This window comes from Lotus japonicus, chromosome 4 (assembly GCF_012489685.1).
Source record: "Lotus japonicus ecotype B-129 chromosome 4, LjGifu_v1.2".
NCBI classification, from domain to species: domain Eukaryota; kingdom Viridiplantae; phylum Streptophyta; class Magnoliopsida; order Fabales; family Fabaceae; genus Lotus; species Lotus japonicus.
The window spans coordinates 2,872,572-2,897,356 of NC_080044.1; the positions used below are offsets into that span (position 1 = coordinate 2,872,572).

The window sequence follows — 24,785 nt, forward strand, 5'->3', positions numbered from 1 at the left end:
AAACTTGAATTGAAAAGTACATGATAGGTGGGTCTGTGAATTGTCCATGATTCAACCTCAAAAGGCTCTTACATAAGGGAGTGTGTTAAAATATAATATAAATAATTCATGATTTCCATGAACAGTGAATCACCTAAAAAATCCAAATGTCTTAAACTTCAGAAGTGTAATCACTCTTTCTTTCCAAAAGACAAAAGTTATGAGTGCACTTTAAATAAAAATAAGAAACCACAACAATTTGTATACCAAAAGAAACAAGCAGCGGGGATAGCTCAGTTGGGAGAGCGTCAGACTGAAGATCTGAAGGTCGCGTGTTCGATCCACGCTCACCGCATTCTTTTGCCAGTTCTTATTATTTTCTGGGTCAAAGCCTAATTTGCTTTTTCTTTTTTGCAAAGTGGGAGCAAGAGCATGGGCTAGCTGACCCCAAATAAGGACATGGGCTTGGGTTCAATCATCAATGAGTAAATTAAAAATGTGAATTATTTTGGAGGAGGACAATTATACCCTTTAATGTTTATCACTATTTAATTAGTTTTTCAATTTTTTTTATCATACTAACTTCTAAGTTATTCTCTCATAAACATAAAAATAAAAATAATAGTATTTTGAAAATATAATAACTATTTTCTACTTAACTGTTTTTTATCATACTATGATTTTATTTAATTACTTTTCTAGTTAATTGTTAGTTTCTTTGGAAGTGACTCAAATTAGTGGATGTTCAAGAAGCATTTCAATTTTAGCAGGGTATAATGGGTATGTCATGATAGCTAAGCGTGAATCCAAAATACTTAACAAAGAAATTACAATAATCATATTAGATTTTTTTTTTTGGTCAATTATAATCATATTAGATTCAGATGCTACTAGTTGCTTTTGCTTAATACAATTTTGTTTCTTCTCAACAAAAAAAACCATAATAGTACAAGTTACAACACCACATAATCTACAGTGTAGTAATTTTTTGTTCATAAAAATTTAGGGTGAGTGGATTGTGCCAGTGTATGAGAGTAAAACTCAATAGTCAATACCAATGTTCAAATTTTAACAACCTTATAATTTATAATATATGTATTTAACACTTATACTTTTTCCTTTAGTGTGCATACTGCACTTTAGAGAAGCCAAATCCATCATCATACTATTTGCAACGCAAGTTAAAACAAGCTACAAATTGTGACAATTCGTGAAACAACTCTCATAACTTATAAAATTATTATGCCAAGGGAGTTTACCATAACAATATAGAAAAGAAAGCTCTTACAAACTGATAAGGTCCAAGTAGTAACATGTTCCTGGCGTTGTTAATGAAACATGCAAATAGACACTACACAAGAGCTCAGGCTCCAAGTAGAGAACACGATGTTGCTGAAGTACTTAAAATGCGTGTAAAGAGATAACGTGTGATGATGACACCGTATTTCGAAGAAATGTCAATGACGTTTCTTCCCTGTAGCTGCCTCCCATGCCTGTATGACATGATTCACAATTTCTTCTACCCCGACCTTATGCTTCACCTGCACATTGATACGGAAATCAAGTTAAGAAGAGGAGTACAAAATTGAAGAATCATGGTCATCCATACTACAGGACCAGAATAGAAAAATGTGGTTTGGATGTTAAAAATTGGAAAGCTGGAAAAAGACTCGGCATGTTTTGATCAGTTTTCTTTTCTCAGAATCAATTATGACACCGAGAAGCTACTCACAGAAGCTTCTTCCCATTATTGATTTTGCTGTGAAATTAATTGTAGAAGTGTTTCTAAACATGCACTCAGATGCTATCAGGTGCGCGGTTGGTTGAATAAGGCATACCTCCCAACAAGCTATGTTAGGAACATTGCCTTAAAGATGATACAAGGAAGTGACTGTTAGGAACTTGGTATTGCATTATAAAGAAATAGAGAAAATCTCACCACTTTACAGAAAGATTTGCAGAACTTCGTGGGTTTGCATGCCCATTAGCCCAAGGCCTCAATCCTTTTCTCAAATGACCAGAAGTTTATCCTCTATTCTTTTTTTATTATTTGTATACATTGATATATCCTACCATTTCTAAATACCTCAGGTTATAAACTAACTCATGGGTTATCTAACAGTGAACTGCACAAGCTTCTGCATACTCAAACACATATGTACAAGGAAGGAGCATATCAGGTGAGAGGAATTAATGTTGACCATCCATGTGCGGTCGAATGGTCTAGATTTGTTTTTCTTACTTTTCTCGCTTTCCCCTTCTTATATGCTATGTGTGTGAGGATAGCAGACAATTGAGGGACTCACTTGAAATGGAAATAGAAAAGGAATTTGAGGAGTAAGTTGAGGGCTTGTTGGATTTGTGAAGAGAGACAGGACTCTAGAATGTTCTGGTGTGACAGAGAACTCTCTTAATTGTCATTGTTGGATGTTAATCTCTTCAGCTTTGGCCTTGTCTCACATTGTTGGAGGCTCTCAGAGCCACAGCAGAGGGAATGTCAGCAATGATGTTTCATTTTCTTTCATATTATGAACCAGCTCTAATAAATAGTTATGGAAAAAGAAGTGAAATTTGAGTTGGAAAAAAATGATTCATTTAAGTATAACCTTGATGCCCTTTTATAAATCAAACAAGATACAGATAGAAAAGTTCAATATGTTATTGTGATCCTGCTGGGTACAGATTATGTATTATGCAGTTGGACTCTCAAATAGCTCTGCTACACAACTTGTGCATGTTTGGATACACGTTTGCAATTCATGTTTAGATCCTAAAATCACGTTAACTCATAAGCTACAATATGGAGCTTCTTCCCTAACGTGTTTTGGAGTGTGTCTAACACACATCAAACATACAGTTAATGTACTTTCTGAATCTAGATCTGTATATTTCGTCCAGCGGCTATCAATCACAAAATATGCCAGTACAGGCTCTTCTTTTCAAGTCTAGCCCTCAATCCCTCTCAAATATTCAAATTGTTTTGTTTTCTATAATGAAAAAATGAAATTAAGGGTTGAAGTTTTTTTGTTTTTTTTTTTGAAATTGGGTTGAAGTTAACATGACCTGGCTGTATTGTTAACATGATGCTAGTGGTTGTTTAAATATTGAAAATCTTGAATGTATTATGTATGCATAGTAGGGCAAAAGTATGGAAAGAATAAACACAGCAGGCCTAGTGAAAAACTGAAACTTGAATGTATGCAGAGTAGGCCCTTATACCAAAACACTTGTAACCCAGTAAATAATGTACTCAACTTACCTGTGCAAAGACAAATGGCCCCCCATCTCTCATCCGAAGAGAATCTCGCTCCATGACTCCCAAGTCAGCCCCAATTGCTTGTGCAAGGTCAGTCTTGTTTATCACCTGGAATTAAGTCCAAAAAGTTCTGCTGTCGTATTTAAAATTAACATGGCAAGAATTGTACAAATGTGTCATGAACCCATTATCCCCAAAGGTAAAGGAAAAACATAGATGATTTTATATTATATTATATTATATTATATTTCTAACTCCCCCTCACACAAGAGTCCATTGCGCTTGAAGCGTGGACAATGCACAGGTCCACATACCATGTGCTGAAATTCAACTTTTTTTATTAGAAAAATGGTGGCAATAAAAGTTGAACTCTAAACCACTTGGTTATAGAGATTCTGATACCATGTCATGAACAAGATGAATGAATTAATGAAAGACACGCTGCAAAAGCTATACAAACAGCACGTACAAGGAGATCAGCTTGCGTGATTCCAGGACCACCTTTCCGAGGAATTTTATCACCACCAGACACATCTATTATGTAAATAATATAGTCAGCCAGTTCCCTGCTAAAATTGGCAGCCAGGTTATCTGCAGAAGAACTCAAGTCAATATCCAAAGTTTTTGGGATCAAGCATAATTTCAAAAGCAATGACATAATGTAATAACATATTATAAGCAATTTTACTAGAGAAAACATTTAACTCAATTTAAAAAACAATAGCTAATTATTGAAGTAATAATACCTCCCCCAGATTCACAAAGAAGTATATCTGTTTTGTACAAGTTTGAAAGCTCTTCCAATGGTCCAAGATTAATACTGATGTCCTCTCGAATCGCAGCATGTGGACAGCCCCCAGTTTCTACAGCACGTATCCTTTCCTCCGGAAGTGCTTTATTTCTCACCAAGAACTCGCCATCTTCTTTTGTGAATATATCATTTGTCACCTGAAATGATATTCCAATTTTAGAATGTGCACAGATGAAGTTAGGATCAAAATAGTCTCCGCTTCTTTCTAGTGGATAAAGATGTCCATCATTCACACCTCGGGACATATTTAAACTGCTAGTTGCTTCATATCTCTGCCTTAAACCGCAAACCATTAAGAGACTTTGTAATCCTACCATAAACCATCACAGCAAGAAGAAAAATGCAGTATAGGATCTAAGCTTGGACAAGATATTCTTAAAAAGTGATGCATAACTTAGAAGTTTCCAAAAACCAATAAGTTATTTTTTACCATCCCTTTGTTGTTCTATGGTACAACCTCTTGGTCTCATTGTTTGAGGACAACATTTAAAAACTAAAGCGCATACAGGAAAGAAATAAAGCTGTTTCAAATCCTTTGTCTGCAAAACTCAAACCTCTATGAATTGATAACTAGTAAAAATGACAGCCTGAAGGCCATAACCCACTTCAACATAAGAGCATGGAACAAAATTCAGCAAGGTTTTCACAATTTGCTGCATGATTCAACTGATTTCAACGACTTTACTCCTAAGGTATATTAATTTCTGATTACTCTGAATAAATTTCAAACAATTTTTCTGAACCATCACAACCTACATTCTAGAAGATTCATAAATTGTCATGTTTTCTATGAGAACATGAAAAACTAAACTTAATGGCTGCCGCAGAACAAATCTTTTGATATGGACACTATTTTTGAAATGATTCTGTTTATAAAAAAACCAAGACACCTGCGTCGCTACATAAGTTATCCATTCCAACAACCAGTCACAAACCTAGAATTTGACGAGAACTCCGGGTGTGTTTGGGTAAACAACTTAATTAAGCTAGCGATAAGTGCTAATTCATAAGCTAATTTGACAAGCTTATTGAAATAAGCTCAAAATATGTTATAGGTAGGTATAAGCACTTATTCATTAGGTAATCTAAGCAACTTATGAAAATAAGATCAAGACAACTTATAAGTACATCATAAACTCTTCATATAAGCTCTCCCAAACACTAGCATAAACGTTTGTACTAAAAGATAAACTCAAATAACATCTCCCAAACGGGGCCTTAATCCTAAAATCATTGATAATCTCAAAATGGAAAAATGCAATATTTAGGAAGAAATAAGGTTTATAACGACACTCACCGCAGCAAGACTGTAATTGTCCCGCAAAAATTCACAAAGGGCCAACATCAAAGCAGTTTTCCTGCACAGTTTAACCATGAACCATCAAATAAAAAAAAAAAATCCATTACCTACAAAGAACATTGAAATTGTAGCAAAACTTCACTATGAAATTTCAGCTGATAGCTAGCACAAACAGGACAAACAGAAATTTTTCACCTTTTGCATTCTATACATCATTATATTTCAATAGGAATTGATAAAACAGTTAAACCCAACAAAACTATATCAATCAATGCCCACTTTACTATATTAATTAAAAACTGAGACTTGGCATGAAATATTGTGAAACGAAGCAGCATACCCAGTACCCACTGGTCCACCGATGCCAATGGTGAAAGCTCTTTCATTGAAATCCCTGTTGATAAGAGGTGGAGCTCTTCTGGTGAAGAAGCCAGGAGAGTAAATGGGTTCGTGAGAGTGTGGCGCGAGACCATCGTGGCTGTGGTACACCTTCCCATCAGGACCTACATATGAATCGGATCCTGCTGATGCAACTCCATCGGAGTGAGAGTGGGAGTTATCATGATGATCATGGTCATGGCCATGGTCACTATGATGGTGGTGGTGATGGTGTTCGTGGTTGTGGTCACCTGCAGAAGCCATTGAAATGGAGGTTTGTTACTGAACTGAAACTGTATACTATAGTGGAAGGAAAATGAGAATGTCACACTACACTACAGTTATCACTTAAGCTTATCATGAAAATGTTTTGTTGACTTGAGCTATACTTGGTGCGAAAAAAACGATGATTTGGTTTCAATTAATTAATCTAATTAATGTATACGATTTTTTGGCCATTTTGAAAAATGGGCTTATAATCTAAGCTTTGAGATGTGGACCAAATTAGCAATTGATAGGCACAACGTACGGATTTGTCTTGTTGGTAAAAGACATGACCTTGTTCAGTTCAGTCACGTTCTCACCCTAGAAGTTTGAACACGGCAGGGAACCAAAGCCAACATTAGTCCATTACCCTCCTATGGACAAAGATAAGGGTATAGAAAAACACACAAGCAAGTTTTATATTGGTTCACTCCAATGTTAATAATGATTAATGAGCTGAGCTACGTCCAGTAACTTTACTGCTAATGGATTTTTCACTAGATTATTCAAAGTTGCAAGTATTGATTCTGCCTCTTCAGATTAACTCGAAATCTTTGATCTAGCTTCTAGTTTATTTCAAGTAGTCATTCTTACCCTCTTCAAGTTAACCTTGACTAATTCTTCAATAGTTTCTCTAAACTATCTAAACTATCTCCTCTATCGGAAAATGGTGTAGATACGAACCTCTACCGATTTCAAAACCATCTCAAACTTGCTACTCAACTAATGAGAATTGATTCTTTAAGCTTTAGCTTTGAGTAGTTTTTTAATATTTATTTATAGAGATTAATGGATATGCACTGTCAGTGTAAAGAAGTTTTACACTGACGTCCAATCACATTATGCCACATAAGACTAAGTAGTTACAAATCTTTTTAATTTTAATTAGTAAATTAATAAATTGCTGATGTGGCGGAAATCAATTGGGTGCATGTGTAAAACAAGTTTACACTGTCAGTGCATGTGAAATTATAATATTTTAGTGTAAACAGTTGGAAATTTCAGCAAACTAATGACTGAAACAATAAAATAAGGCTTAATTGCAACTTTAGTCCCTGACGTTTACCAAGTCCACAGTTTTAGTCCCCCACCTAATTTAATTACACAGATGGTCCCTAACATTGCTGCCCGTTTGCAATGTTGGTCTTGTCGTTTATTTGTTAACGGAGGAGGCTTACGTGGATGTCCAATTGAAGAGAGAAAGAAGGACTGAAGAGAAAGGGAAGCACGTGACTTGCACGTGAGACCTGCAACGGTCATCTTCTACCATCTTCCTCCTTAAAAAACAGAGCACCGTGAGGAAGATGTTTCGAAGCTTGAGATTTAGCGAAAAGGGAAGAGATAAAGAACGAACGAGTCCCTAGAGACGAGGAAAAAGGTTGAATCAGTTGCTGGTCTCTTTCTCTCTCCAATTCAACTTCCACATCAGCTAAGTGATCATCCACGTAAACCTCCTCCATTAACAAACAAACGGTAGGACCAACGTTGCAGACTGCCAGCAAAGTCAGGGACCATCTGTGTAATTAAATTAGGTGAGGGACTAAAATCGTGGAATTGGTAAACGTCAAGGACCAAAGTTGCAATTAAGCCATAAAATAATGAACTTTACAAAAAAATGAATAAAAGAATCGGTAGCTCTTCATTCTTCTACCATTTGTTTTTATACCCTAAATCAAGATTCTAGTCTTCGAAAAAAATTAATCGTTGAGAAGCTCTTATCGGTTGAGATCCTTTGTCCGTTGGAGAAGCTTCTTCATCTTGATAGCTTGCTTTAGGTATATTGGTAATCTTCTCGGGGATGATATTGATTGGCATAAAAGGTTTGAATTGTTGTTCCTCTCTTAAAGATTTTATTCGTATCGTCTTATAAAAGTAGCACACAAAAGTGTATTGTTATCCCTTGTATCAAAAAAAAAAAGGAAGACTATCATTCCTATATTGTCCAAATGATAATCAGGATTTTATCTTCTAGAACAACGGTCTTTTCCATTCAACAGTCTTTAGTAGATGATAGATTATGAATGTTGAATGATTAGCAGATCAACACTCTTTAAATGAGATCAACATATTTTGAAACGTCTTTTAAATTTGGAAACCTTTAGCATTTGAATGCGCATCAACAACACATTAGATGTTTAGCATCTTAAAACGACTTTCACCATGTCCTCCCTTGACGATATTAGTAATTTTGAATTTCACGAGGATGATTTGCCTTAAACAAGAGTTCCTCCTTAAGAATCAAATGTCATGATCTTTTGTGAACCCATAGATTGAACAATCATTAGTTATATTAAAATGTTGTGGAAAGATATTCTTCTTCTCGCTCGGACTACATATAAACTTTTTAATCGTGGTCCTTCAAATCTATTTTTCGATCTTCCTTGATCATGTTCTAAACTTATTTTGATCAGTAGATGATTTGAACTATATTGGAATCCTCAATAACACTTCTTATTTTTAGTCTTATGAATTCTCCTTCTAAGAATTGACTTTGTCCTCTGATCTGGCCATATATCATAATGCTCTAATTGATGTTTTCTGATCTTTCATTTTTCGAGCTTCTAATGTTCTCCCTTAGCGAATTTTTCTTACAACATCTTGTAATGAGTTTGAAACTTTAAATATTTTTACTCTTAATCACATGGTTGTTCCAAGATTAGGATACCTTAATGTCGACAGTTTCTATCTTCTTTGTCCCAACATCTCCTCATATGTCAACTTTATTGAGATTTCAATATAGTGATATTCGTTTACATATCATTCCTTTAGTTGCTGATTTACCATAAAAACACTAGATATATGAACTTTGGTTGATTCGAATCGATGAACGTGAGAGAAATTTTTTAGTTTACATTATTCTTTGTTAGATTTTTTTTTGTCTTAAACAATATATTATCATGCCGATAGCCATGAGATATTGAGATTAATTCATCGTTACACGTTGAGCAGAAGGGCCTATTCAATAATTTTTTTTTTCAATCACAAGAATTTATTCCAAATTAAATAAATAAAAAATATTTCGAAAATGTGTACCTATTTTCTGAATAAAACTGAAATTTCCTTCCTGAGTCACCCTGCGAACCAAACCGAAGCGTGTAAGGGACGACGAGGAAGAAGGAAGCAAACCCTAACCAACAATCAATCACAGACCAGCGGAACCCTAACAATGGCGACGGGAGAAGACGGCGTTGGGAAGAAGAGGGTAGCGACGGAATCGCTGGGATGGCTTACAGAGTCGACGATTATGCCGAAGAAGCACCGTGCCATCGCCGGCGTCGGTGCATCCTCCATCGTCGAGTTGAAGGCCGAGCTCTACAAGTCTCAAGAAGATTCCAGAAAGTCCAAGGAATTGTCAGGCCCTGACGCCGTTGAGTATCAACGCGCTAAGAGCAAGATCGCTTCCAAAGACCCCTTCTCCAGAAAAAACTCCGGTGTCGATACCCGTGCTCACAAGTAACTACTATCTTCCATTCAATATGCAATGTTTCAATGAATTATGCAGACATTTTAATTTAATTTTGCAATTAATTTGGCTAATTCATGTTTGAATCAATGTTACAAACCTAGGTTTGATGTTTTGTTGTTCTGATTTTGTAAATAATTGCTAATTCATGTTTTTGGCATTGGCTTGTGTTGTTGTACTGAACTTTTGCTGTCAGGGACAAGCTTGAGTTGAAAGCGGTTAATGATGGATCGGTTAGCTATGCAGCTCTGGAGAAGAAGGCTGAGTTGTATGATAAGTTAGTGAGGGGGGAATTGCCTGACGAAGAAGATCAAGAGAAGTATTGTGTGGACTTTTTCCGCAAGGGCGTGGAGGAGGATGAGTCGCCGCAGCAGCCTATCCGTTATGATGTCACACGGGCTGAGCTGCGAGAGGATGAAGAGGAGGAAGGTGATGGTGATGCTTCTGTGTTGTTTAACTTTTTGAAACCTGCTGGGCCGGGGAGGACGGATGGTGTAGTTGACAATGCTGAGCATAAGCGCAATATTAGGTACGTGATTATTCATCATCTTCTATTGGACCGTGTTATTTGCTGAAGATGTAGTGTTCTTATGCTAAATAGAATCAATGCAGTGCTTTTTAGTATGTGTTCAGATTAGCTCTTTAAATTTATTTTGATGGTCGTAAATGTTTTTGGCAAAATTGATTTTGGTTAGATGTCGGTTTAAATCCAACTATTCAAGTGATTTATATTTGAATGTCTTTAAGTGTTTTTGGTAGAATTAATATCGTTTAGATAGTTTTTGATCAAATTCATTTTGTGGTGTACAATTACCAAAATAGTCTTAATAGGTGGGAGTGAAGATATTAGAATACATAAAAACTATTTCATTTCATAACATTTGGGTTTAGTCTTATAGTAATTTAGAATATCATATGTTATCTCTTAGGAACCGGTTTCCATATCTCTTTATATTTCATTATTTAATTAGGATTAGGAGTCTAGTGACTATCATGATTAGTTTTCTTATCTAATTAGGGCTAGGAGTTTAGTGTTAGTATAAGGGTTCGTTCTTAGTCTTTTCTATAATCAAGCTATAATCACAATTCAAAATCTGAATTCTTTCTCTTCTCTCCTTTATGTAAAAGCTTATAGCTTCAATATGGTATTATAGAGGAACCCTTCTCCGTGACCTATTGCACTGCCATTCTGCGGTCGAGTTCCCTCTTTCTGCTCTTTTTCATTTAACACTTTTATGCAGTCTACCTTTAAAACTTCAAATCAATTCATTTTACTGTCATATCCTTCCAGCAACCTTCAGGTATCACAGATAAGCTTTGACCCTGACTATCCCAAATGCAGTCTGGTCTGGCTATCTCAGATTCAGTATGGTTCCTGTTACTCCAAATGAGTGATAAATTAGTTGTGACAAATAGCATCCTTCCATTGTGAATCATACCAATGATCACTTCTCCTATCTCGCTGATGAGTCATGTCGTGATGAATTGTCCATGGCTGTGATTTCACACCAATCTTGGTTTCAATTTCAATTATTTTTTTAATTTTGTGGGGGTATCCTTTATTTCCTCGTGGTTTAAAGCTTCCTAATGTTATTCTTGGTGGATTGTGAGAAGTTTTAGTTCTTGCAATGTATAATTGCTTCTTAGGAAATTTTCGCTGATGATCATCACAAGGAGTCTTGTCTTCCTTGGTTATGCTCCATTCCAACCAGGCTCTTCTTCCTTGGTTATAAGACATTCTAACCAGGTCTTCAGGTTGATGATCATTTCAGCCATTAACCATCTTGCTTATTTTTTTTAGCAATGCTCATCTCTCCGATGTCTCCAACATCCATAAGTTGGCATGTAACGCCCCGATTTCTCAAGCGTCAAGTAATTACCAAAATTTCGCAAATAATTTTCGCCGATTCATTACTGATAAGGGTTTATTTTTCCTTTTTAGAAAACTCTTTATTATCACGTCTCCAGAAAACTTCTTTATCCTAACTCCGACGAAAGAACAATAAATATAAACAGCGGAGTAATAATGATAACTTGAAATAAAGTCATAGTCAACGTCGAGCATTAAATAACATCATCATAAAACAACCGTAGAAAATAATGTCGTGGCCACACCCATGTGTGGAAAAACCCACTGTGAAAGTAATCCGGTTACATAAATTAGCCAATTGCCTCCTCAAGTTTAGCAAAATAAGAAAATAAATGAAGTTCCAAGGACACATATGCGCTCTCACTGGGACCCCCATGCACTCACTGCCCCTCTTGCCCCGCAGAGTCATTCTTCGGAACCTCGACCTCGCCACCCCGTGCTTTCTTCCTCGGCCTTGGACCAATATCCAACGGGCACCACCACCATAAGGACGTCGCTTCGTTCCAGCATCCGCGTTCACTGAAGCGACAGACTCTTCACTATCCTCGTGCTTAACCGGTGTCACTCGTGATTCTTCATCCTTGGGTTGAAGGAACCTCGCTGGCGGGTATGGCATGTCATAGATCCCTCCCCGAATCATCTGACTCTCCACTATGTTGCCGTCCTCGTCCTCCCCAATGATGCACACATCTCCGACATAGATCTTCCGAATCCCAGAGGTGTCGGTCCCCTAGGCTTCGTCATCGTACTGGTCCTCAAGTTTCATGGTCCACCGATGGACATGTGCCATCGTCGTCGTTCTCGTCATCTACCCCCCAAATAAACACATAGCAAACAAGAAAGGGTCAGGTCAAACAGAAAAACAAAAACAAATCACAGTGACCTGACCCTTTCTTGTTTTTGTTTTGGTGGGTTGTGTGAAGTGAGGTTCCGTTCGATGATCTACTAACTATAGGAACCCTAATGTGAAAGAATTAATTATTTAATTTGGAAGTTGAATCATTATATTTATCTTGCTATGTGTTTTTTCTTATAGACCTGACCCTGCTTTTTGTGTTATGTGTTATTTGGGGGGTAGATGACGTCCACGACGACGACGCACGTCCATCATTGGACACTGAGACTTGATAGCCAGCTTGACGATCGGGCCTGGAGAGCCGACTCCTCCGGGACTCGAAAAGTCTATGTCGGGGATGTGAGCTTCATGGGGATGGACAGGGACGGAAACTTGGTGGAGGTCCGAACGATTGAAGGGGGAGTCATTGATATGCCCTATCCGCCTGCTAGATTCCACCAACTTGAGAACGAGGGATTCGGGGAGTCGCCAGCTGAGTTCGTGCTCTGTGACGAGTCTGATGCTTCAGTTACGGGACCACGTCGATATGGTGGAGGCGCACGGTGGATACACAACAACTTGGTTGGACCAAGACCAAGAAAGAGAAGACAGGCTGTTGAGGACGAGAAACCAAAGGACGACCCTGCAGAGCGACCGGGACAGTGATGGCATGACTGGGGGACCCTATGAGAGCGAGCATTCATTTTAGAACCTTACTTTAATTTTGTTAAGCCTTATGGAAACTTTGATTATTTGATGTACACAGTTTACTTTCACCTTGGTTTTTCCACACTTGGGTGTGGACACGACATTTCTTTTATTTACAGTTGGTTTTATGACAGTGATAGATTATGTTCGAATCCGTTCATGAATTTAATTCAAACCGTTTTTCACTGATCCGTCCATAAATTCATGAACGGATTAATGAAAAACAGCGGATTAATGAAAAACAGCGGAAATTAAATTCATGAACGGATTCGAACATAATCTATCACTGTCATAAAACCAACTGTAAATAAAAGAAATGTCGTGTCCACACCCAAGTGTGGAAAAACCACGGTGAAAGTAAACTGTGTACATCAAATAATCAAAGTTTCCATAAGGCTTAACAAAATTAAAGTAAGGTTCTAAAATGAATGCTCGCTCTCATAGGGTCCCCCAGTCATGCCATCACTGTCCCGGTCGCTCTGCAGGGTCGTCCTTTGGTTTCTCGTCCTCAACAGCCTGTCTTCTCTTTCTTGGTCTTGTCCAACCAAGTTGTTGTGTATCCACCGTGCGCCTCCACCATATCGACGTGGTCCCGTAACTGAAGCATCAGACTCGTCACAGAGCACGAACTCAGCTGGCGACTCCCCGAATCCCTCGTTCTCAAGTTGGTGGAATCTAGCAGGCGGATAGGGCATATCAATGACTCCCCCTTCAATCGTTCGGACCTCCACCAAGTTTCCGTCCCTGTCCATCCCCATGAAGCTCACATCCCCGACATAGACTTTTCGAGTCCCGGAGGAGTCGGCTCTCCAGGCCCGATCGTCAAGCTGGCTATCAAGTCTCAGTGTCCAGTGATGGACGTGCGTCGTCGTCGTGGACGTCATCTACCCCCCAAATAACACATAACACAAAAAGCAGGGTCAGGTCTAAAAGAAAAAACACATAGCAAGATAAATATAATGATTCAACTTCCAAATTAAATAATTAATTCTTTCACATTAGGGTTCCTATAGTTAGTAGATCATCGAACGGAACCTCACTTCACACAACCCACCAAAACAAAAACAAGAAAGGGTCAGGTCACTGTGATTTGTTTTTGTTTTTCTGTTTGACCTGACCCTTTCTTGTTTGCTATGTGTTTATTTCGGGGTAGATGACGAGAACGACGACGATGGCACATGTCCATCGGTGGACCATGAAACTTGAGGACCAGTACGATGACGAAGCCTAGGGGACCGACACCTCTGGGATTCGGAAGATCTATGTCGGAGATGTGTGCATCATTGGGGAGGACGAGGACGGCAACATAGTGGAGAGTCAGATGATTCGGGGAGGGATCTATGACATGCCATACCCGCCAGCGAGGTTCCTTCAATCCAAGGATGAAGAATCACGAGTGACACCGGTTAAGCACGAGGATAGTGAAGAGTCTGTCGCTTCAGTGAACGCGGATGCTGGAACGAAGCGACGTCCTTATGGTGGTGGTGCCCGTTGGATATTGGTCCAAGGCCGAGGAAGAAAGCACGGGGTGGCGAGGTCGAGGTTCCGAAGAAGGACTCTGCGGGGCAAGAGGGGCAGTGAGTGCATGGGGGTCCCAGTGAGAGCGCATATGTGTCCTTGGAACTTCATTTATTTTCTTATTTTGCTAAACTTGAGGAGGCAATTGGCTAATTTATGTAACCGGATTACTTTCACAGTGGGTTTTTCCACACATGGGTGTGGCCACGACATTATTTTCTACAGTTGTTTTATGATGATGTTATTTAATGCTCGACGTTGACTATGACTTTATTTCAAGTTATCATTATTACTCCGCTGTTTATATTTATTGTTCTTTCGTCGGAGTTAGGATAAAGAAGTTTTCTGGAGACGTGATAATAAAGAGTTTTCTAAAAAGGAAAAATAAACCCTTATCAGTAATGAATCGGCGAAAATTATTTGCGAAATTTTGGTAATTACTTGACGCTTGAGAAATCGGGGCGTTACATTGTGGTATCAGAGCTCCGGTTGAGAAACCAGAGCACTAAGGGCTTTGGGCACACGAGTTTGAACTCGTTGTTGTTTGTTTTTAAGTTTCCGCGGTGAGGTTGGGTAGACTTGTGTGCTAAGATGATTGCTTGGCTTGAGATTGTCTGAAGTAGTACCATTGCCGTGGTACTTGGGTTAAAGTAGTTAAATTTTACTTTTAAAAGTTTATCATTATTACTCCGCTGTTTATATTTATTGTTCTTTCGTCGGAGTTTGGATAAAGAAGTTTTCTGAAGACGTGATAATAAAGAGTTTTCTAAAAAGGAAAAATGAACCCTTATCAGTAAATAAAGAAGAGTAAATGAATCGGCGAGAATTATTTGCGAAATTTTGGTAATTACTTGACGCTTGAGAAATCGGGGCGTTACATGGCACACCGTCCATGTTTTCTGGAGCCTGTACTACATTCCAGCCAGGTCTTCAGGGAGCGTGTTAGAATATATAAAAAATGTTCCATAATATTTAGTTTATCTTAAAGTAAGTTATAATATCTTAGATTATCTTTTAAGGTTTGTTTTCAATGTCTTTATATTTCATTATTTATTTCTTGTTATTTAATCAGAATTAGTCCAGTAACTATCATGATTATTTTCCTTATTTAATTAGGATTAGTAGTATAGTATTAGTGTAGATATGGGTTGTTAGTGCTTAGTTTTTTGCATATTCGAACCATAATCATTGTTCTCAAAAACTTCATTCTTTCTTTTTAGTCCTTCCTCATCTAAAACCCTATAACTTCTACAGAAAGAAATGCTTTGAAGGTTTGCTTTCAATTTGCTGTGTTAGAAATGCTAAGACTTACGTAATTGCCTTTTTGTTCAACGCGGATATGCTAAATCAGTTTGGCAACCGTGATAAGAATGGTAGTTTTGAGTCTGGCATTTTGAATCAGCTGCGAGAAACTAAAAACTATCGGATGCTGGGTATTATTTGTGAAAATTCTTGCAGGCCTTAGTTTTGGATGCAATTACATCGAGTTGTCCAGTATTGTTTTCTCATGCAGAAATTTTTTATTTTTGATTTTCCTGCGTTTTAATTTATAATTGTTTGGGTTAATTACTTCATTAATATTGTGTGTCTATGACTAATCCAGTTCCATTATTGATTTTGGTTTTCAGGGAAGTTCATGAAGAAGCTAATCGCGCTAGAGAAAAGGCTACTGAAATTAAACATCGCAGGCAGGAGCAAGTGGCGGCTAATCGTGAGAAACTTAAACAGGCATATCTTCGGAAGAAACTAGAGCAACTGAAAGCCACTTCTGTTGGATCTGGATCTGAGATTAAGCACACATGATATCCGCATCAAATGTTGTCTACAATTTATGAAGCCAATGTTTGGGGAACCAAGACTTTCTTAAAAAAAGGCATAAGGAGTTGAAAGATGACCAAAAACTGCGTCGTGATTCAACTAGAGACACAGTATTGGTGGTATATCTGACTGCTTATGATGCAGAAGTAACTGGCTCACCCCTTAAGGGACAAAAATGAAGGAGGGGAAAGGGAGAGAATGGAGGCAAAAGGCACAGTACCTTTTCCTGTTGTAAATAATGTAATTTGGCCATTGCTGTTACATACGGAAGAAGTGTCCTTGTTGATTTAATAGGCGACCATTCTTTTAGAGTCACGTTTTGCAAAATCATGTGTTACGAACGCCCCACACAAAGAACAAACAAGTGAGGGAAAAATGTATCACCTTGTAAAATGCCTAGAGTAGATTGAAAAAAAACTTTGTAAAAGGACTTAGATACACAATTTAAGGGAGCCGAAAAATGTGAAAAAAGAACTCAATACGGGAGCCGAAAAGAGTAAAAAAAATACCTGCCTCTAAGGCTACGTTTGGTTTTTTGATGGGGAGTGCTAATGTTATGTTTCATAGTTTTAAAAGCACATTCACCGGACGTAGTTACACTTATAAATCCACATTCATCTCATCCCAACTCGAAAGTCACTTTTGCAGGGCAAACTCAGTTTGAATTATTTTGTAACACAATTGGCATTCATTGTCTTACAGTATTAAACTTATATTCATATCAACCCAGATTAATTTATCAAACTTACTCATCAAGCATTAAAATGATTATATTTTTTAAAAGAAACTACTTTAGTAGAGTTTCCGCAAAAAGCGACTTTGGTTGCCAACATGGAGAACATATGAGTGAAGAACTTTTCTTGATGAACCGATGCAGATGCTCTAATACAGTGATCATAAATATTTCTCCAAATCTAATTTGATAGCCATATAAAATAGTCTTTCCTTCATAAATGTGTTTTGAGATATATAATAAAGAAAAACTATTCATCAAGTAGTAATTAATGGAAGGAATAGGACTGGATGAGTAGTGAATATGAATGTCAGAATTGCCTAAACTAATAAGTATTTTATTGACGTTTGGCTTTGTGTGTATATACGTGCTCTTTTGAAACTAACTAAGGGAGTGAAAATAAAATAAAAAAATTTGTCAGAAGTGGGATTTGAACCCACGCCCTCTTTCGAAGACCAGAACTTGAGTCTGGCGCCTTAGACCACTCGGCCATCCTGACTTGTTGATGTTTTACGGTGCGTAAAATATTTAACACATAGAATTGATTTATCATTAGGCCACAAAATCCTATTTGTTATCTTGTTAAAAGAATTTAATTTATAGTAGAACTTTTCAATAAGATTTCTTAATAATGGACCTTCATAAGAATTTTCCTCCCTCTAAAAAGGTTATTATTTTTCATTACACGGAAACAACCAGCAACCACCCTTTTTTTTATCTGTTACAAACTTACAATCATAATGCCAGCTAAAGAGGCCCTCATAAGTATGTCATAACCTAACATGGTGTTCCCTCTTCTTAAAAAAGCATATTCTAATCAATAATTTAAAGCGTGGTAGGGACTACACAAGACCACACCAATGTATTTCTAGTTCTTTATTTTTCTTGGTCTAAAAGATGTTCATAGTTTTGGCTGCAGCACTTGCACGAGTTGCATTGCTTTTGTGGGAAATTATCTAATTTGCTTTATCATACTTTTTTCTTCTTTGCACTTTTAGCAATAGACAAATCTTTAATCTAATTCGCATGCTTAATGCCTATGATTCAAATGCTGATAAACAGTGTTGACCAAAAACGCAAACGCAGTATGGATATCGGTATACCGCAAATAGAAATGCTAGCAACATCTTCTTTGACACTTTCTTTTTAACACTCTTCTTAATTGGTTAAAATTCATGTGGAGTCCACTAAATTATGTAGACCTCACTCTCAATGTGGTGGGACGTACATGAATTTTAACCAATCAAAAAGTGTTAGAAATATAGTGTTAAAAGAGAGGGTTACTAGCACTCATCATACCGCAAATTACTTCTTAGTTTATTGTTAGACTTTTTTAAACATGAAACATGTACGTGTACTCGGGTCTGGATTAAGAGGACCTAGTAACAATACATACTATTGATGTATTACAGTGCAGAACCGAAAGAGTTTAAGATGAGGGGAACATAACATTATTATTAACCCCACACTCTAAAATCATTATGTTCACTATTAAAGCTGCATGTTACAGCTCAAAATTGGTCACTTGTCTCAAATCCTAACTATAAGAGAAGTGGCAATTTCCCACTATCATTTTCATCTCAACTATTCAAAGACAAGTGAGCCAACTTTGTAGTTCTTGATCAAGAGCTGGTACCAAAATGAAGACCTGCAATGTTGCCATAGTTTTCACCATCTACATCATTGCTATAATATTGGTTTCTTTTCACTGTGGTTTGGCCAATGGTATAGCTGAAAATTTAGCTGCAATTCCACCCACGCCAATGGAAAGTGCAGGAGTGCATACTGGTGCTCCATCTGCACTTGCACTGGCAGCCATTGCTTTTGTGGTTGCTTGGTTCATCTAAAGTACCTTGTTATCTATTGTGTAGTTGCTGAGAGAGTACACAATGAAATGTTTTAATTCTTTGTCCTCATTGGATTTTGATGTTTGTGCAAACAGGGTATCTATGGGATTTAATACATAAATGAAGAACCTAATCTTATGGTCTGATATATTAGATCACTTTCATATTGTATTTTTAGATTTAATGTATGAAATTTGATACAAATTCCTAAACATATATTATGTTAATTCAATTGCCTCCCTCAGGAGGGAGTCCCAAAAGAGAAAAGTCTCTCTTGCAACTTCTCCATGTCTTTTCAGGTCCAACCTTCTTATTGCCTTATCCACAATCCTGAAGAGTACTGATTTTTCAACTTGCATAGCTTTCTTATAGGGTGTTGAGTTTCACTAATATTTAATTGAAGACAGAAGTGGCTATAATTTCTAGAGTACTTCAAAATGAATTCTCTGCTAGACAGAAGTACTGTAATTTCTAGTCTTCTAGAGTACTTAATAAAGAGCACCACGAAAGGTATCTCAATATGTACACATATTACACTCATTAATGAACAAAACACATGAGAAGAAAGTAAGATACACATTTGCCAACAGAAAGCAAAAATCTGCAATCAAGTCCTAAGTTCAAAATCATCTTTGCCTTATGGAACCAAAAAGATCATGGTACGTGCGTTTAGGAGCATCCGGGCGAGAGACTATCTCCACAACTTTGTAAGACGCCTCAGGACAAGCCAACGCTTCCACAGCTACTTCTGCAACATGATCTCTGGATATGCTACCTTGAGAAAGGGTGTCCTGATATACAGAAAATTGAATCCTTTCACAATTGTTTTATTAGGGAATGAAATTAGAATCAGTTATGGACATGTAGAGGAAAGTCAGAAATGTAGGTAATACCTCTGGCTCCATAACAACGTTTCCGGTGGGAGGGTCATTTCTCAATCCACCAGGTCTTATTATTGTATAATTTATCCCAGATTTCCTTATATGATTCTCAGCTTGTAGTTTTGCTACTAAGGTGAGTCCAAAAACATTGAGAAAGATGTAAGCTGGATTCAGTAGTTGTCCCATAGCTGCTCCATTAACTAAAATGGAACTGACAAGAATGAATCTGTTAATTTTACGTTTTCTGCATGCCTCAACAAGGTTCACCGTGCCAAAATTGTCAACCTGCATTTATATCCCTTTGTTAAATGGTGTTTTTCTTTATTTGTGACTTCTTTTTCTGTAATTTAATTAGTTCTTCTTTTGAACTCATTCTATTTGAAGGACAGATATGTTTCAAATTTGTATTGCAACATTTTATCCCTTCATTGATATAGAATATAAGTTTGGAAAGGCTCAATTCCTGAAAGTAGGTGTAAATGGCTATAAATACAATTTGCAAATCTTACATAGATGAAAATGGCCCTCCATCAACATCTTCAACTCCTACTAATATCCAAAATGATGTAAATTACTAAACTAACCAAAGTTCAAAAGGGGCAACTTTTCTTCTAACCCAATCATGGCTGTTAGATGTAAAATTATTAATCTGCATTCACAGTTTCAATTAAGAAATTAATTTTTTGGAATAGTCGATTCATTAAAGCTCGATTCTAGATTCCCTCATTCTTCTAAATAAAAGTTATTTTTGGCACAAGGATGGGTGGGCTGTCCACACTTCACATCTAAAACTCTTGTATGAATTTAGATGTATAATCATTCATTTACTTCACTTAACAGCTCAACTTTTGGGACAATTGTTTGATGACACGATATCAAACCCTCTATGATCAAGTGGTCTAGGATCCAATCCTTGATGGCCCTATTCTTCCATATAAAAGTTAAAATTTCAGTACAAGGGCTCTTACCTGAGAGTGCATGTTAGATGGAAAACCACTAATGTACATTCACTTAACAGTTTCAACTTTCGGGAGTTGACTCATAACAAAGGCTATTAATCAATGCCAGGTGATATTAAAAGTGAGGCATTACACATTTAAACATTCCAGTATTCTATTAAGCCATTAACAAAAATTTGACAAACCTTCCATGGGGCAAGCAAATCCCACCCTGGCCGAAAGCCTGTGGCACATACAACAGCTTCTGAATCATCACCGATCACTTCAGCTAGCTTGTCAGAGCCCTCCGTGACATCAGCTTTCACCTACACATTAACTCTCTCATATGCACCAAACCACAACACCAGCACATATATACACACAAATTGCACATGAAATCACTCATTTCACATTTACCATGACATAACTAAACAAAATTAGAATATGAAGAAGCCAACCCCAATTGATAATTAGCGCATGTTTGGATCAACGTTTGCCACAGTTGATTTTGGTAAAAGTGAGTAAAAAGTGAAGTGATTTACATTCAAATATATTTATGAAAAAGTGATTTTAGTTGAGTAATATTGTGAAAATCAGCTGTAACCACACAATTGATTATATTCAACGCATCAGCTACTATATGTGGCTTCTACCAGAATTGATTTTGGGTTTGAAGTCAATTCTCCAAAATGACTCTCAAACATCAACATTTTTATCCAGAATTGATTTACTACTCTATCAGAATTGAAAACCAAACACACCCTTAAAATGGATAGAAAAAGCTTACAATTTGAAGAGATGGGTTGGTTGAGGAAAGTGCAGACCTCCCTTTGTCCAAGTCTCTAACCCCAGCCTTAACAGCAAAACCCTTGGCCAGTAACTGCTCAACAATTCTTTTCCCTGTACTCCCAGTGGCTCCAGCAACAAAAATCTTCTTCTTGACACTCAAATCCTCTTCCCCTGATTTCCCAGCTACTTGCTCACTTCCTTCCATCTAACAACACCCAATGACAAAAAAAACAAAGGGCAGGTTACAAAATATGATTTTGACATGCAAAGGATGCTGAAAAAAACCAAAAATTCAACGTGTTTTGTGGTGTAGTTAGTTAGTGATTTGACCTTGGCGAAACTGAGGACGGAGAGAGATTTGGTGGTGATGGAAGAGGTTGCAGTGAAGAGGTTGGTTTGGTGAGTGTGGGATCGCAGTGTGTGGAAACTGGGATTTCTTGTGATAAGAGGAGAAGCCATTTAGACCATGGCACTGTGAAACTGAGTTTTCTTGTAGTTTCCACTTTCCAGTGTCCCAAACTAGACGTTCTAACTCTGCCACGTACTATAATTCCGCTTAAATATGTTTTGGTCCCTAGAAATATAGGATATATTGGGTTTAGTCCCTGAATATAGGATTTACTTCTTGGCCTCTTATATTTCTTTCATTCACGCTTTACATTCTCGCAGCAGCCCTTTTCACCGCCGTCTCCTCTGCCTTGTCACCACCGGTTAGTGTTTGGTTCCTTGCTTGTAAGCTTGTTTTGTTCCGTTCTAATTAGAAGAAGAAAGAAAGTTTTTGGGGAAAACGTGGTTATCAAATCAATGGGTTTTTGTATCTTAGGTTTTGAATGTCAGCTGTTGATTTATTTATTTATCCTTTTCAGTTTCTGCTACATGATTGCTGTCACCGACCGATCATTTTGAACTAGTGATTAGCAAAATTAGAGGCTGAAGCAATGTTTTATGTGAATGTTTATCCTAGGACTTCTTTCATACTTGCCTTTGTTTGATGGTCTGTTCACATATTGTCAGTATCAAAATTCAGTGCCCTTTTTTTTTTGCTCAAAGTGATTTAATGGAATCCCTAGAAGCCACTAGTTTATCCAAAGTGGCTAAATATGAAATTGGATAACATTAATAGCAATAAGAAAGGAATATATGCAGTAGGCTAAAAGAGTCCATAATGAAGGATGATGGCATGCTTCACATAAAACTTTTGCCTTACTATATATTTAAGTTGGTTCTATAAACTATTTTGATGTTTTGTTTTTCTGGTTTTCTTCGAAAACAATTTTGTTTTCAAAACATATAGTTCGCTATGCTGCCCATGAGTAATTATGTAATTGAACTTACCAATATCTCATTGTATTTGGTGTTTCCTCGTACCTATTTTTGTTGTATATTTATATATGGTTTTCATAAGGTTCCACCATGTCTTCCTCGATTTCCACTTTTTGGTTTTAGTTTCTTTCCCATTAATGGAAGATATCTTTTCTATCCATTTCTCCCTGCAAAGTTTTATCAGCTGCTCCTTTCATTGAAAGCAAAGAGTTTGATTACTGATTCCCAATTCATCCTGTGTCTCTTTATTTTATATTTTGCATTGGAACCCACCACTTTTCGTTGATACTTCATTTGTATACATATTTTTGTTTCTCTTGATTTGATGGAAGGTTTATAGAACAAAAGGTTTGTTGCCTTACTTTTCTTATGATATAATATTCATATAACTCCTCACAAGTTACCCTTGCCTCCCAAAAAATGTCAAATTTTATTAATTATGCTAGTGCTAGAAGGAAACAAACCATTTTCAAATTGAATAGATTCCTGAACTACCCTTCAGTGACCCTCACAATTTACACAATTTACACCTAATCCTGTCTCTCAGCGCGTTCCACAATTTACACCTCCATCACCTCATGCTTGGGTCTTTATTTGATGATTTTCTAATTTGGATTTTTCTGAGTTGTTATTCTTCATCTCAGTAAGTGTTCTCTTTCTTTGGTGCTTTGTCCATCACTAACCCAACTTTTGAATTAAAATTCTGTTTGTTTATAAGGTTGATTAAATAGAGGTGCGATGGGAAGTGAAGATTCAAGAGATCCATTCAAAGGGGTGGATTGGAAAGCTGTCGGTGGTGAGATGCAGCAAAACCCTAGCGTTCAACCACCTATCAAGAAACGACTCCCAAAGAAAGTGAGGCAAATACCAGACTACTATTTCCTTCCTCGATGGCCACTATCCTCTGCCATGTTGTTCTGTGGTGCTTGTATTGCCGGTGGAATCGGTGCTGGAATGCTTGTGGAAGCCTGGATTGATAAGAAAGTGAAAGGTAAAATAATTTTGTTCTCTTTTTCATTTCAATTAAACTTGAAAAAATATACTCGGATCATTTAGTTCTTAACAAAATCTGCTCTGACAATGGTCATAACTATGTATGTGTTTATTCCTATTTGTTTAAATTTCATTTCAAATTAGAGATTGTTGTCATGTTCTCTTATTTTGACATTGCAGAGGATGGAGGGGTTATATGGGAATTTGACAAATAAAATCTTGATCTCGGTACAACCAATGTCACATAAACTGCCTTTCCAGCACATCCACCTCCTCATAAAGTGATCTCTTGAGCATCCCTCAAATTTCTCCTGAATTGTAAGTTTAGGGGATTAGTGTAACTCAGAAGTTTTTTTGTTGGTGCTGAGGACTCAATTGATTGGATAGTTGATGGAATTAGGAAAGAAGACTACTTGTTTATAAAGGTTCAAATGTGTTAAACTTTTTCTTCTTCTTCTTCATTGCTTTATTAGTGATATTCCTTGCAACTTAATTGCTTTTAAGAACTCAGACTGCTTTTACGTTGTGTTTGAAATTGATGGAAAGGATGGAATCTAGTGGAATGTAATGATATCAGGTTCTGTTTTGATTATTCAAAATATGATGGTATGGATGAGAACATGGAGAAATACATTCTGTTTCCATTCCATCTATGAGATGGAACTGATATTTCTGTTTTGTATCTATCATAAAAATATTTCACACATTTTTGCTGCACCTATTCAATTTCGTTTACACACTAATTTGACTATTTACTCTTTCATGCCAAATCTGTCTGTCTGGTTTGTGAATGACACAGTTCAATTATTCCGTGAGCTTTCTATCAATTGGTGTATGTAGTTTAAAAAAAAGAGTTAAATGGATGTTCCATGCTATTATTATTATGTGTTTCATTATGGACTTAAAAGTATAGATGTTGACACGTTTATTTAGTCAAAATGTGGTAGATTACAGTGCGGGATGAGGTAATCGAAAGCTCATGATGATTAAAAACCAGGATGAGTTTCTGTTCACTCGTCATACCCACCTACACGAAGGAGAGAAATGTAGAAAAAAGTGATAAATGAGATATATGATAGGC

At 37.0% G+C, this 24,785-nt stretch overlaps 4 protein-coding genes and 2 non-coding genes across 8 annotated transcripts; 3 read left to right on the top strand and 3 right to left on the bottom strand.

Annotated features, from left to right (window-relative positions):
• Positions 1-261: 261 nt before the first annotated feature.
• TRNAF-GAA (transfer RNA phenylalanine (anticodon GAA)) lies at positions 262-334 on the top strand. Its single transcript has one exon. It is a non-coding gene; the product is annotated as a tRNA-Phe (tRNA).
• Positions 335-1,190: 856 nt separating this feature from the next.
• On the bottom strand, positions 1,191-6,162 carry LOC130713708 (urease accessory protein G). Of its 2 annotated transcripts, none has more exons than XM_057563506.1 (7): positions 6,064-6,162; positions 5,687-5,975; positions 5,344-5,404; positions 3,982-4,183; positions 3,705-3,826; positions 3,239-3,343; positions 1,191-1,520 (listed from the first exon to the last, which is right to left on the bottom strand). In XM_057563506.1, exons 1-7 carry the CDS (start codon positions 6,083-6,085, stop codon positions 1,437-1,439), a joined length of 885 nt encoding a protein of 294 aa, XP_057419489.1. In that variant the 5' UTR covers positions 6,086-6,162; the 3' UTR covers positions 1,191-1,436. The 2 variants fall into 2 exon arrangements, with proteins under 2 accessions (XP_057419489.1, XP_057419490.1); XM_057563507.1 differs by having other exon boundaries at positions 6,073-6,100.
• A 2,835-nt stretch (positions 6,163-8,997) lies between these two features.
• Positions 8,998-16,643, top strand: LOC130714390 (uncharacterized protein At4g18257-like). Its single transcript, XM_057564292.1, has 3 exons — positions 8,998-9,441; positions 9,648-9,980; positions 16,011-16,643. The coding sequence occupies exons 1-3, from the start codon at positions 9,014-9,016 to the stop codon at positions 16,183-16,185; spliced, it is 936 nt and encodes a 311-aa protein (XP_057420275.1). The 5' UTR covers positions 8,998-9,013; the 3' UTR covers positions 16,186-16,643.
• A 705-nt stretch (positions 16,644-17,348) lies between these two features.
• On the bottom strand, positions 17,349-17,432 carry TRNAL-CAA (transfer RNA leucine (anticodon CAA)). Its single transcript has one exon. It is a non-coding gene; the product is annotated as a tRNA-Leu (tRNA).
• A 1,808-nt stretch (positions 17,433-19,240) lies between these two features.
• On the bottom strand, positions 19,241-21,903 carry LOC130710913 (uncharacterized protein At2g34460, chloroplastic). The gene is made up of 5 exons (XM_057560306.1): positions 21,719-21,903; positions 21,387-21,593; positions 20,806-20,925; positions 19,674-19,946; positions 19,241-19,571 (listed from the first exon to the last, which is right to left on the bottom strand). The coding sequence occupies exons 1-5, from the start codon at positions 21,845-21,847 to the stop codon at positions 19,407-19,409; spliced, it is 894 nt and encodes a 297-aa protein (XP_057416289.1). The 5' UTR covers positions 21,848-21,903; the 3' UTR covers positions 19,241-19,406.
• Positions 21,904-21,959: 56 nt separating this feature from the next.
• LOC130710915 (uncharacterized) lies at positions 21,960-24,335 on the top strand. Of its 2 annotated transcripts, none has more exons than XM_057560307.1 (3): positions 21,960-22,098; positions 23,430-23,702; positions 23,885-24,335. In XM_057560307.1, exons 2-3 carry the CDS (start codon positions 23,450-23,452, stop codon positions 23,917-23,919), a joined length of 288 nt encoding a protein of 95 aa, XP_057416290.1. In that variant the 5' UTR covers positions 21,960-22,098; positions 23,430-23,449; the 3' UTR covers positions 23,920-24,335. The 2 variants fall into 2 exon arrangements, with proteins under 2 accessions (XP_057416290.1, XP_057416291.1); XM_057560308.1 differs by lacking the exon at positions 21,960-22,098 and adding an exon at positions 22,859-23,354.
• The last annotated feature ends 450 nt before the right edge of the window (positions 24,336-24,785 follow it).